General features: G+C 37.5%; 1 protein-coding gene across 1 annotated transcript; it reads right to left on the bottom strand.

Moving 5' to 3' along the window:
• Positions 1-363: 363 nt before the first annotated feature.
• On the bottom strand, positions 364-11898 carry myef2 (myelin expression factor 2). The gene is made up of 17 exons (XM_028823922.2): positions 11713-11898; positions 10116-10312; positions 9077-9129; positions 7900-7907; positions 7443-7536; positions 7161-7352; positions 6933-7086; positions 6426-6475; positions 5562-5622; positions 5078-5191; positions 4754-4807; positions 4581-4670; positions 4424-4501; positions 4247-4342; positions 1608-1801; positions 819-870; positions 364-733 (listed from the first exon to the last, which is right to left on the bottom strand). The coding sequence occupies exons 1-17, from the start codon at positions 11826-11828 to the stop codon at positions 570-572; spliced, it is 1767 nt and encodes a 588-aa protein (XP_028679755.1). The 5' UTR covers positions 11829-11898; the 3' UTR covers positions 364-569.
• Between the last annotated feature and the right edge of the window lie 2347 nt (positions 11899-14245).

Below are 14245 nucleotides of genomic sequence, written 5' to 3'. Positions count from 1 at the left end.
GGATACTGAAATGTGGATTACAGGAGGTGGCACAGATTACAAGATTTGTTCCCCATGGACATTAGCCATCTGGCATCCTAGAGTAATGGTCACCAGTTAATATTAACTTGCTCACATTTTCATTGGTGAAATTGACCATAGCATCTCTTTAAAATTTAGAACTGCACTTTCTGTAAGTTTCCCAACATTCCTAATTACACAAGTTATAGTAACTGTCCAAAGCTGGGCAGATGTAAAGTGCTATCTACACCAATGCACATAATGAAGGCCTTCAGGAAAACAGGCACAAGCAGCACCTGGGGGTGGTGGGATTGGGGAGGATGAAAAAAAAATAAAAAAAACCACACTCGCCAATACCAAAAGTACATTAAAAAAAAATAAAAACCAAGTTTATTCATTCAATTAAACTGAATGCTCACAAAAATTAAACACTTGAGGGCAGGGGAGAGGATGACAACTCACAGTATATAAAACAACTTTGTAAGTATGTCCAGTTGTAAAGGCTGGTGAAGACAAACTTTCATACAATACTAAATACACATACTGGAAATGAACATTAAACGAACAGCTTATGCGTTTCGATCCATGCGGACGTCTATTTCTCTACCACTGATCTTGGTGCCATTCATAAGCCTGCATGCCTTTTCAGCGGTTTCTGGTGAATCAAAGCGCACTGTTCCACAGCCTTTAGATTTCCCATTTTCCATTTTGACTTCTGCAAACATAACTTGACCTAAAAAAAACAAACAACAAATGTTAAAACTGCTTTATATATAAATTACAGCAGTCATATAATTTTTTTTTTTTTGTAGACTTACCACAGCTGCTGAATTTTTCTTTTAGCTTCTGCCATGTAAGATCAAATGGAAGCTGAAACGAGATGAAGTTTAGTCACCCTTCGTTATACCAACGTCTTACCAAAACCAGCTATTTGTGACAATGCAGATCCATCAGTATCTGATGCTACAATGTTAAATTACCCTAACATCTGAACTAGAAGTGGGCAATTTTTATTGATACGCGTGCCATGACACTAACTGTGGGTGCCAATGCCTGCCTGCTTCTACCACTGTTAGACTGGTAATAAGAAGTGGCCATCTGGAGCCAACACGAGGTGCCAGCCTATGCAAGTGTTCACAATCTTCCCCTGCCATTGGGCACTAAAATGTGCTTGCATCAAATGCAGACAACAGGAACTAATGTGAATATTAACAGTGATACATGGGATGGGGTTTAAAGTCTGGTCACCTCTGCAGCTGGATAAGTACCACCACATAAAGCAATGCATTCCCGTTTATTAGAGAAAAAAAAAAAAACATCATTGCTGTAAACCTTATGTATTTCCATCCTGTGAAAGTAAACACACACGTATGCTGATGTTGCTAAAACATTTCAGTCAAACTTTACACAAGGTCTTATAGATTAAAAAAGGTTCAGGAATAACCCCATTCCACAAGAGCAAAATACCACGGTGTTGTGAAAGAAAACCATGAATACACCATATGAGGTGCAGCACAGGAACGCTGCAAGTGCATTGTAAACAAGATGGTGAAGGCAAACTCAGTTCAGTTATATTCATTATAAACTAAACTAATTTCCAGACTTACATTTCTGACAAAGATTTGACAGCCCTTGGATCCTGATCCTCTTTCAGACATTCCTCCACCCATTTGATTGGACCCTGATCCAAAACCTCCAAAGCCACGACTCATTTCCATTCCACTGCCAAGTCGGTCATAACCAGCACCCATCCTGTCCATGCCCATTCTCATTCCACCACCCATGCTGTTCATTCCACCTCCTTTGTAATAAAGTGGGACAGAGAAAGACATGGAAGATTAACAAATTAAATCTCAAAGAAAAGGCAAAAATAAAAACCCTAATCTTCTGTAAAGTTATACTACCTTATTACTGGCACAGGGTACACAAGAATCAGAAGCAGTGGAAATAACTGATTCCCATGTTCAAATAGACTCCCACAGTCCAAAGACATGCAGGTTAGGTGCATTGGCGATTCTAAATTGTCCCTAGTGTGTGCATGCCCTGCGGTAGGCTGGCACCCTTTCCGGGTTTGTTTCCTGCCTTGCACCCCGTGTTGGCTGGGATTGGCTCCAGCAGACCCCCCCGTGGCCCTGTAGTTAGGATATAGTGGGTTGGGTAGATATGAGAAAAGAACTTGATTTTTAAATGCAGGTACCTTATATACTTGCAGATACGTCAGGACTTGATTTTACAGTGTAATTTCTGGTATTTTATAATGTCGGTCGTATAAGTTGAATGCGGAAAACTCCCGCTATCCTAGGGACTATGATATGCTAACACCCACCCGAGAGCACACTGCCTTTTTTTTTTCTATTTGGTTGCAGCAATGCTAGATCAGCACGTGCACCTAATCTCGCCGTCTCTAACGTGTGCCTGTGTGACCACACGGTAATACCCAAACTATTCCGAACCGATGTTTGCACGGTTTTGGGTTTTATTTTTTTTTGTATCTCACACCCTCATACACCTTTATCGTAAGAGCATCCCTTTTCTACGATGGAGCGTTCAATCAGAAGAAAATAATGAAGCTGGTTTTAAATTAAGTCATTGGCGTAGCAAAAGAAAGCGGTAACTGTGCTGCCACAATAAAAATTGATGCGTCTGAGAAACTGATGTGAGATTGGAGGAATGGACGATTAAGTCAGGGCCTGATTTCATGATTGATTTTGATTTGATTTTATACGTGAGCATATACAGTACTTTTTACAATTAATGGAACTGATGGCAAAATAGGGGTAGCAGGAACACCAGATCTCACGCCATGTGACTTTCTCTCAAGTTTTAATTTGAAGAACAAGAAAGGAAGCATTAGCCACAGAAGGAGAAATCCAGGTTTTAAAAATAAAGTGCTCAAGACATGGTAACCAGAGTAGAGCAAATATTTCCATGAATGGGAGAAGCACTGGAACAAGTGTACTGTACCACAATGAGACTAGATTTAAAAGGTGGCAAAAAGGGAACTGCTTTAAGTGTTAAAGGCATTTTTTAAATTTTGGAAATCTTAGGCACTTGCAATATGCTGTGAAGTGGGAACACTTTCAAAAATAATGCCACGAAACATTTGTCAAGTTTCCTATAAAAAAAATACAATAAGTAAAAATTAAAATCCGTATTTGATGTGACCACCCTCTGCTTATATCCACAGTCACAAATTGTTAATGGCTGCTCCAAGTCCCCTGTGGAAAACTTGCCACAGTTCTTTGGCAGACTCTGGCTTCCATTCTTGTAATCCCAGATGCATTCTATGTTGATGATCAGGGCTCCGTGGCAGATAATTTAGGATTCTGGCCATGCATTTGGGGTCTGCCATACTGCAGAATAAAGCAAGGACTGATCAGAAAACCAATACTGATGATTATACCAGGATTCCATTAGTTTATGGCAGTTGTGCCAAGACTGGTAGAGAACACCCAATAACAAAGGGACACCAGCATGATGCGTTTATTTGCTGCATTCCGTTTTTGTGGTTAACCAGCGTATTTCTGGTCCTCAACCTTGTGCTAGTTCTATTACTATTTAAAAGTTTCAACTTGAGGACATTCCAATTTTAATGTCTTGTTTCATTTTTTGCTGCTGACATGCACAAAAATGTTATCTGGTTATTTTGTTAAGTAGACCTTGGCACAGTATTGTACACACACACACACACACACACAACATGACTGTATAGATGCATTCACAATACATTTGTTTTTCAAAGCAGTACACACACATATACACATAAAATTTTCATTGCATTCGTAGTCCAAGTCCCAACCTGAACTGTGTGGGTGGTTACCTACCAGGTAACGCTTGTGGTTGGTCTGCCATTTGGCAAACATCCACCATGGTGCCCTCTTCAGTTGCGAGAAGCAGATCATGGAATGTTGCATAGCTTACTGTCAAATAATGCAGAGTATGTGACACGTGTTTCACCCTAATTTGGGCTCATCAGCTGTACACGCTCAACTGCTCCCCTCTCGGGGATCAAACCTCGGACGTCAGCATCAGACGAAGCCCCTTTACGCTGCGCCACGGCATGTGGTTCGTTTATTTCACAGGCTGTAAGTGCGGAATAATTACATTCATTGCATTCATAGTCTGAGTCCCGACCCGAATTGTGTGGGAGGTTACCTCCCAGGTAACGCTTGTGGTTATTCTGTCATTCGGGTGGATGATATAGGATCTTAAAACATTACAAAAAAAAAAAAAAAAAAATCCATACCCATTCCACCATAGGAATCGCCATAACCTCGATTCATTGCCAGCTCGCTTCTACCATAATCTCTATCTATGCTTCCCATTCCACTGCGATACATGTCTAAAGGGGGGGAAAATAAAAATTAAACACTAAAAATACACACGTTTTTAAAATATAGAAATATAATGAATGTTTAATTACCTCCCATTCCACCCATACCACTACCCAAACTGCTCATTCCACCCATTCCTAGGCTTCCTCTGTAGTCATCCATGCCACCTGCACATAAATAGTTTAAAGTTGGGTTAAAGACAAATTCCTTCATCCGGATTTAAATCAATGCAGAAAGTTAACCTACCTCCCATTCGTCCCATAGATGCCAGCTCTCTACTACTGTATCCGCCCATATTACTCATTCCATCCATTCCACTTCCATAGCCACTCATTCCTAAAAGATTTAAAGGATGTGAAATGTACACAAAAACCACACGCGCGCCGAGTAGTATATAAAATATTAGAGAGCAGACATACCTCCACCTAATCTATTCATTGCACCATATCCAGATACATCCATCGCACCTAGGCCTCCTATAAAAGAAAACATTTATATAAACTTCAACACAGAGCACGAAGAAATCTCTTATGTTCCCATAAGATATTTAAAAAAAAAAAAAAAAAAAAAAAAAAAAATTTCCATGACCCAATGACAGTCAAAAAAACAGTTGCGATACTGTGTCAAAAGATGCCCATGACAACTGGATTTTACATGTAAATTAGTGGTGGTTTGAATGTTAAAGGTCAGGGGATTCAATTATACAGTGTTTTATTATAATAAAACAAACCAAAAACCCTTACCTCCAGGACCCATACTACTCATGCCTCCTCCTCCTCCACCACCACCACTGACTCGGTTTGCATTAATTGGTTGGCCACCAGGTCCAAGACCCAATCCAATACCACCAAGCCCACCTTTAAAACACACAGAACATTTCATTTGTGAATACTCATTAGGTTAACTTAGCACAGCTGTATTTTTAAACAAGCCAATAAAACGGACCAATTTAATAAAAATGTTCTGAAAACGTCCCAAACTACAGCGCACCCTGCCATTTTCAAAAAATGAAAATTTGACAACTATCAATTAGGTAATGAGACCATCCCCATCACCCAATTTAAAGTACCTGTTTTGCCTATGAATATACTTAATAGAACATCTTCTGCCAAAGGAAAAAAAAAAAATCCCACCGTTTCAAACCCACTTGTCCAGCATTAGACCCAAAACAGAAGAATACACACTTATTCCAAATTTTACAAAAATATTCAGAAAGTCTGTACATACGGGGTAACTGAGATGACTTTTCTGCTGTACGGAAGTCATCATGGGGTACAGATTTGTCATCCTAAAAGACAAAACAGTAGAATTTCATAATAAAGGCACAATTCAGTTCAAGTCAAAAATACAGCACTTGAAAAGTAGCAGCTACAGCAACAGTGCACTTTTAAATGTTCAAAAACACAGCTAGGGGGAAAAAAAAAAAAAAAAAAAAAAAAAACCCATTTACAGAAAAAAGGACTTCCATACACTTGAATTGATACCCATGGTTAGGTGGGGTGTTACTAAAACATCACATAACAAGCATCAGGCAAGTGAATGTGCTGCTATCTAACAGCTTTACATCATGTTAGCTTTGGCTGGCCACTAGGAAACAGACTGATCTAATATAGAAAAGTCATTGCCTAACATATATAAACCACACACACGCTTTGAGAAGCTCTGCGTACATCACTATTTGCTCACAAAAATGTGGCTCTATCTCAACAATGAAATTTCTTGAAAGACTAATCAGTTTTAGAGTGCAACTTTAGAAGGCACAGCCTTCAATATCAATCTGTCATGCAATCAGGGAATTTTGCTTTTTACTGGCGACAGGACAACAGCATTTCAATCCAACTTGGAAATGAAGAAATAATGTAACCATTGATGCATTTCATTTGCTGTTACTAGGTTTGACTTCAAGACAGCAGAATTTCACCTGCATGTAAAGTACAAACCAACCCAAAACGTCAAGGACCCCGATTATATATACACACAACACCACACCAAGAAAACAAGAAAATAGAAAGCCACACACATACCCCTAACACTGTAAACAATAAAAACAAAAATGGTTAGCCCCCATGGATGAGGTGTTAATGAACTTACCATTTTTACATGCATGGGTCTGTCAAACAGGAATTGGCCATTAAACATGGCTAAAAAGTTAAATGTCAAGGAAAACATCCTAAAATTAAACGAGTAATCTGCCTTACTTACTGGAATATTTGGCAAAATAACTGAAAATGCTCATCTACAGTTGAAATAAGGCATCAGAAAATGAATGCTACACATTGTCTGCATTTTAAATAAACGCACTGTTTAGATGCAACAGACTGAGGAACCCAGTACCTGCAAGAAAGCACTGTGTGAATTTCCTAAAATTGGGACAGGGTGGAGGGTAAACTTCTCCTTAAACGTGTAAAAAACTTTATACTAAAGGAATCAAATATTGTATTTATGCCTACAAGTTTACATTTAAATAGGCTTTCACTGAAGACTCCTCAGAAATTAAACAAATCGTACAAGTTGCTTGGTTTAGGACACCATGGAAAACTTAATTTTGCACACTGAAAATGAAATTTTGTAAAATACCCTTTAACTCAAAAAGGATACAAATAGCCTGAACAGCCTCTATAGATTGCTCAAAAGTTACTGTCCCCATTCCACGACTTTTTCCATCCTTGTCTTCCTTCACATCTGCTCTCTTAACTGCACCAGCCATGCTGAAGACTTCTTTCAGTTTCTTCCATCCAACTTTGAAGTCCAGCTGTAAATGTTAACTACCAATAATTAGCATCATACTTAACATAGTTAAATAAAACAAATAAGCACAATACTCACATTTGCAACAAACACAGTTGTCCCAAGACGTCCAGCCTGCAAAGCATTTATTACTTCAGGAGGAATGTTAGGGTTGTTTGCAATAGAAGGGGGTACGTTTACCATTCCCATTCCTCCATCTGTACCACGGACTCCTTGAAAAGCTCCTCCAGCCCGCTGAAGTACACGACGGGCATGCTCACCATCAGGATCCTGTAAATCACACATTTCCAATACATACGTAAGTACACAATAAACTAAATAGTAGATACAGAAATTGAAAAACAAAAACAATATCCTTACCTCTTTAATATTAAGTGGCCTTCCATTTAGGTCATATTTATTCATGATTTCCATTGCCTTTTTCACAAACTCATCATCCTTAAATTCCACAACACTGAATAGATGAACATTACAATTACATTCACAAATTTAACTTCGAAAAAGTTTAATATGCAAAGGTACAGACATCGAGTGTAATAGTGACTTGTGCAAATGTTAAGTGAATCCTTAAGACAGGGTCTTGTCCCATAATGTTAATGTATACAGACAAATTCAATTTTAAACAGAATCAATGTGCCAACTTTTCAGAATGTACAATACAGTAAGAGTAAACTGCTTAGGTTTATACTACAAAATCAGACAATTTGTCTTATTCTTAAATTCCAATTACTAATAATTTTCCCAGTATTTGAGAATTCTCACATATTGCAATATGAAACTAAATGCAAAATTAAAAGATATAAAAGGTAAAACTTACCCACAACCCTGAATTCAGCAAACCAGAAAGGGCAGAAAGAAAAACAGACAGAGAATGAAAGAAAGAAGAGAATTAAGTTACAAATTGTCAAATTGGAAAGAACTAAGTCACAAAATGCTAAGCATTAATACTACACTACCTTGTACAGAATAAAACAAAATGCAGGTTTGTCTTTGGTTGAGAATAACTCTCTGGGGTCAAAATGTCTGATGCTCGTTACTACTTGCTCTTAATCTATTTGCTTTTTAAATTAAGACATGTGATTACATGCAAGATTATGAAAAGGAACTATATGAGCAACAAACAATGCAGCACCAACTCACTTTGTGATTAATAATGTACAGCACTGCAGGGGACGTCAGAGAAAAGCACATGTATATTAACTGGAGTCATTCACATGTGCATATTTACATTTTTCATTTATTTGTTAGATTTAGTCTATAAATGTTCAGTGTTGAGCTACATAAACCTATAGCCAAAGACGGTCAAGGTTCAACACCAATTACAGATTTCAATAAAAACTTCCAAGATCATAAAATGTGCTTTGCATAATAAATTACTACTTATATATTTTATATACTTGGTTACTCCTGATCTAAATATGCAATACATTTTTCATTATAATAGACCAAGTGTCTATGAAAAATATTTCCAATTTTTGACTAAAATTTAAACACATTCTAATTGAACATTATGTAAAAATTGTAGTCTAATTCCAAACATTCTAAATTTTACTTTGGTTGCAGGAAAAGTTACTTAAGAGGAAAATTAAAATCCATACTGTGAAAGTGTAAGTTCACACCAGTACTGGTACAGGGTCTCTGAACTATTCACCCAGTGCATAAAAATCTATTTCCATTTGTGAAATTGATCTGTTGAACAAACTGAAGCACTAATTATAAACTGCACCAAATACTTACATTAATATTAAGTTCGTTGTTGACCAAATTTTCTAGAGCAAAATTAAACAGCATCAAACAGCCAGCCCTGCTGACAAAAAGGTCACGACCTACAGCCAACTAGAAGAGGCTCTAGCTCAATACCTTTCCAGTTTTGCAAATCACAAAGCATTTTGGAACAATTGATACCAGAAGTTTCATTACCTTGAATGAGTCATAATAAAAGGAAAACTGCAGAGGATATTTAAAACCTCAGGCAGCATGGCCACATCACTTACCCTTGACTTTCCTTCAGCATCCTTAAAGAGCTCCACGTATGTAACCTCACCGACTACATGAGACATACAAAGGGAAAATACCAAAAAAAAACAATGCATTTAAAACACCAAACTTCACTTCTCCATTGCCCTTGGTACAACTCTACAAAGAAAAACCATTTATTCAACAACAAGCAGACCAGACCAGAAAAAACACCTGACATCAATGCCATACAATTTAAATTCTGAGTTGATCTACCATTAACTCAATAAAAAAGGCTATGTTCAACCTTAAGGAAATGGCATGATATTGCTGGTACAAACTTTACCAGGATTAAACTATTTAAACCTGGTCTTTAAAACCATATCAGTAAATTTTCCTTTAACAAAAAAGAAATAAAAATAAATACATACATGTAAATATAAACAAAACACCTGCTGTTCGGTTACCAAATTTCAAAGATTTAACCAGTACACAGCTAGGCACGCACTTCCATTTTATATTTCCAAGATAAAGTATTCTGTCAACATATACAACTTGATCAAGCATTCTTACATGTGATCCTAACATTCTGTACAAATATTCTGAACAATTCAAAAATTGTATTGTTTGAATGCTGCCAATACTTTACTAGAACCATTGCAAAATGAACTCCAAACACACATATGACAAAATCAAATAAGCAGTGAGATACAGAATACCAAGGATACAACAATTCTTACTACAATCTATCATGCCTCAACAATAACAACCTGAAGACTGATCATTAAGAATTTTTTCTTCTTCTTCTTGTTCCCTGGAATTCAAACAACTTGAAATAAACTTAAAGAATAACACAAACTGCCAATTGAAATATCTGCAAATGTTTGATTTTTATGATGGAAATGAACAATTCAGTTACTGCCGATAAGCTAAAGTTGCCATCAATTGAGCCTGTAAATGCCTTATGAGGCACTAGGATTGGCCAGCAATATTTAGCAGGGCAAATTCCTTTAGGTGCACAGTGAACCCCCAAATGTATTTAAGGCAACATTTGGTACCTTAAACCTTGGAAATTACCTTTCTCTCTCATTAGATCTTTGATTGCTTGCCATTTCATGTCATATGGTATATTGCTAACAAAAACCCTGTTGCGATGAGCTCCCTTTTTGTCTCCAGATCCTGCATTCTTCTCCTTGGAATAGGGCTGGTAACGGTTGGATTTTTTACTTGTCTTTTCCTTCAGTTCAGATGGCTCCTTTGGGGACTCACTTTCCCTAGGTTTCAAAGTTAACAAGATACAATTATTACAGGACACCAAAAAATTAAACATTTAAAACTACTAATACCAATACAATGCGTGGAAATCAGACCACTTAAATTTGTTGTCTCATGCTATAAGAGGATGCCTTACTTTACACAATTTAAAACTGGGTATGCTCACTATATGAATACATTAAAAGGATCAAAAATAAGTAAACGAAAAAAACTACTGTAAACCATTTAATCTCAATTTAGTTTTTAACATTTTAATGTTATTTGTGTGTAAAAATTTCCAAAACACACATGTGCCGGTGCACATGTATACAAAGCGTTTGCATGTTAACATTTTTTAAATTGAAATTTTTCAGACAGATTTGCTGTTGAGAAAAAAAAAAACAGCCAGCGCCAATTCGGCAAAAGTAGCCACTCTTCTTTGAAAAAGATTCCAGTGAGCTTTAATAATTTTTAACACAGCAGCATACATCTGACCCCTTCTAATGTTTTGCGCATTTCTGAGTATGTAATCTCCAAGTAAATCAGTGCATACATCTTAAATCTCATTTGGGGAAAACGCACCGTCTCTCCGGGGATTGTTCCTGCCGTTTTCCTCGCCTATGATAGGTTCCAGCTTTCCCGCAAACCTGCCCATGATAAAGCGGGACTGGAAGATGGACGGATTTGAGGAAAATTCTCAAAGAAACTCGCGTAAGAGCATTGGAAAACAAATCGATTCAAGAAACCCCGTCGGTTGTACACTGACAGGCCTTTGCATGGCATTCTGTAAGCCGTGTAAAAACTGGGTACTGTTATAACATGACGATCGTTATCATCGCATCTTCGCTATCAATGGCGAAATAAAACTACAAGTACGCCACGGAAAAAAAAAAAAGTATCACGCACTAAACATGGCACCGACTAAGCGGTCGGAGTAGGTTATGAACAGTTATCAAAAATGGCGGTTTAACGTTGTTGCTGGATCACCATCATTAAACTGACATGCAGGATAACAATGTAAACAACTCAACATAAAACAATTAAAATGCGAAAATGCGTCAATCCCAATTAATCAAAGAGAAATAACAATGCTTTCAGCGACAAAGGACTACCCACAATTCTCAGAAAGCATCAATACCGCCGGTCGGCTCATTAGGCCCCAAAATCTATTTTTTTTTTTTTTTAACTTCGTCTGGTTACTCGGTTTACTTGTTACAATTAAATTTTTGGGAACAACGCGGTCAACAGCTACACACATGGGCTAGTATTACGTAATTCCAACATAAACAAAAGAGTGGACTTTAAAGGCGGCATTCGTCTCTGAAGGCCTAAACCGGCAGATTAGCCTCCATTTTCCTCCATCCGATTCTAAACAGAATTTGCTGACAAAAATCAAGGTTAAAACAAAAAAATAAGTTACGTTTTAATGCCATTGGACTCGTTTTCCATCTGCTGCTCAGTTTCGTTTTCAGCTTCATGCTCGGTCTCGGCAACGTTAGTATTTTCTTCTTGCTCTTGTTTCATAACCTCAGCCATTGTCTTCGAACGTTTCGCAGCTCACAGATGCACCTCCTCTTCCTGCTCCACGAGTACTGCGCGCATTCAACGAGCGCCTACAGTTACGTAACGCTCTCCTATCGCGAGATTTCACGTTGCGCGGCTTTGACCTGCCGAACCAATAAATGAGGGCCGCGAGCCGTTTAATCAAAAAGGGGCGTCAACCAGGAAGAAAGTGTGTTTAACAACACATCCAAGTTTGGATTTATCTACACTTCTATATTTTATCTATCACTTTGCACAGCTGAGCATATGTATTTTTAAAACTCGTACAGTGGAATGGACATCAATCGTTTGCAATTAGTGCAGAATGCAGCTGCTAGAATCCTTACCAGGAAACGAAAATCCGAACACATTTCTCCAGTTTTGATGTCACTACACTGGTTACCTGTGTCATTCAGAATTGACTTTAAAATTCTGCTTATGGTTTATAAAGCTTTAAATAATCTCGCCCCGGCTTATATATCGGAATGTCTGACACCTTATATTCCAAATCGTAACCTCAGATCCTCAACTGAGTGTCTCCTTAGAATTCCAAGAGCAAAACTTAAAAGAAGTGGTGAGGCGGGCGGCCTTCTGCTGTTATGCACCTAAAATCTGGAATAGCCTGCCAGTAGGAATTCGCCAGGCTGATACAGTGGAGCACTTTAAAAAACTACTGAAAACACATTACTTTAACATGGCCTTCTCATAACTTCACTGTAATTTAATCCTGACACTCTGTATATCCAATTCATTATAATAACTATTCATTCAAAATTTGTACTAACCCCTACTCTCTCTTCTGTTTCCTTTTCCGGTGTCCTATTGGTGGTGGCTTGTGCCACCACCATCTACCCAAAGCACCATGATGTTCCAACAATGATGGATGGATTAAAAGCCAGAAATCTGTATAACCATCAGCATCAAGTGACTCCGTGAGAACCCTAACTACAAAGAGGACTATTTCATTTATGTTAGGTAGAATGCCCAGAGGGGACTGGGTGGTCTCGTGGCCTGGAACCCCTGCAGATTTTATTTTTTTCTCCAGCCTTCTGGAGTTTTTTTTTTGTTTTTTCTGTCCACCCTGGCCATCGGACCTTACTCCTTTTTATGTTAACTAAGGTTGTCTTAGTTTAATTTCTTATTTGTCTTTTATTCTTCTTTTCTTCATTATGTAAAGCACTTTGAGCTACTTTTTGTATGAAAATGTGCTATATAAATAAATGTTGTTGTTGTTGTTGTTGTTGGATGCAGTTGGATCAGATCCGTACGTTTTAATATCCTTGCGCCCCATAGTCAAATAAAAAGTTGACAACATGCTTGTGAATGTGTGATCTCTAAAAGGTGCATTATAAAGTAAAAGTGAATGCATTAATTTGTTAGCGACCAGCTAGCGATAACATTTAAACTTCAGTTTGATTATCGGTTGTAAACCTCCACCCTATACTGGATATTCTGTACTTGGATAAAGATGCAAGAGCTTATTTATGGTGCCATGTACTACAAGAGCAAACACCTTTTGCTGTGTGCTTTTTTTCCATCATACAGTTGTGCTTAAAAGTTTGTGAATCCTTTTGAATTTTCTATATTTCTGCATAAATATGACCTAAAACATCATCAGATTTTCATTCCAGTCCTAAAAGTAGATAAAGGGAAACCAGTTAAACAAATGAGACAAAAATATTATACTTGGTCATTTATTTACAGTATTGAGGAAAATGATCGAATATTACATATTTGTGAGTGGCAAAGTTATCGATCTGGAAAGGTGTGGTTGAGATAAAAATAATCCATTAGTGTTAACATAATTTTGACTCACCCTGTATAGAGAAGATAATAATAGTAATAATAACAATGCTTTTTATTTTTATCTTTCAGTGTATTTAAAAGAAAGGAATGATGAATGAAAAAGAGAAAAAGGAAAGTGTGAGAAATATCATTAAGTAGAGTTCCTATAGTAATTATATTGATCAGGCAAATCAGGAAGGCAGGCTCTATTGTAGGCACGGAGCTGGACAGTTTGACATCTGTGGCAGAGCGACGGGTGCTGAGCAGACTCCTGTCAATCATGGAGAATCCACCACATCTACTGAACAGGATCATCTCCAGACAGAGGAGCTGCTGTCACCGTCCTGCTCCACTGACAGACTGAGGAGATCGTTCCTCCCCCACACTATGCGACTCTTCAATTCCACCGGGGGGGTAAACGTTAACATTATACAAAGTTATTGTCTGTTATACGTGCATTGGTATTACTCTTTAATTTAATATTGTTTTTTGTATCAGTATGTTGCTGCTGGAGTATGTGAATTTACCCTTGGGATTAATAAAGTATCTATCTATCTATCTATCTATCTATCTATCTATCTATCTATCTATCTATCTATCTATTATATAGTGCCTTTCATATCTAT

This window comes from Erpetoichthys calabaricus, chromosome 17 (assembly GCF_900747795.2).
Source record: "Erpetoichthys calabaricus chromosome 17, fErpCal1.3, whole genome shotgun sequence".
Lineage (NCBI taxonomy): Eukaryota > Metazoa > Chordata > Cladistia > Polypteriformes > Polypteridae > Erpetoichthys > Erpetoichthys calabaricus.
This window is presented reverse-complemented; position numbering and strand designations above follow the sequence as displayed.

Excerpts from the sequence above, each read along its gene's own strand:
- myef2 (XM_028823922.2), bottom strand. The coding sequence starts at position 11,828 with ATGGCTGAGGTTATGAAACAAGAGCAAGAAGAAAATACTAACGTTGCC. Across the intron at positions 5,192-5,561 it reads AAAGTCATCTCAGTTACCCC|GTGGGCTTGGTGGTATTGGA; the intron begins GTATGTACAGAC and ends TGTGTTTTAAAG. Across the intron at positions 4,671-4,753 it reads AATGAATAGATTAGGTGGAG|GAATGAGTGGCTATGGAAGT; the intron begins GTATGTCTGCTC and ends TAAATCTTTTAG.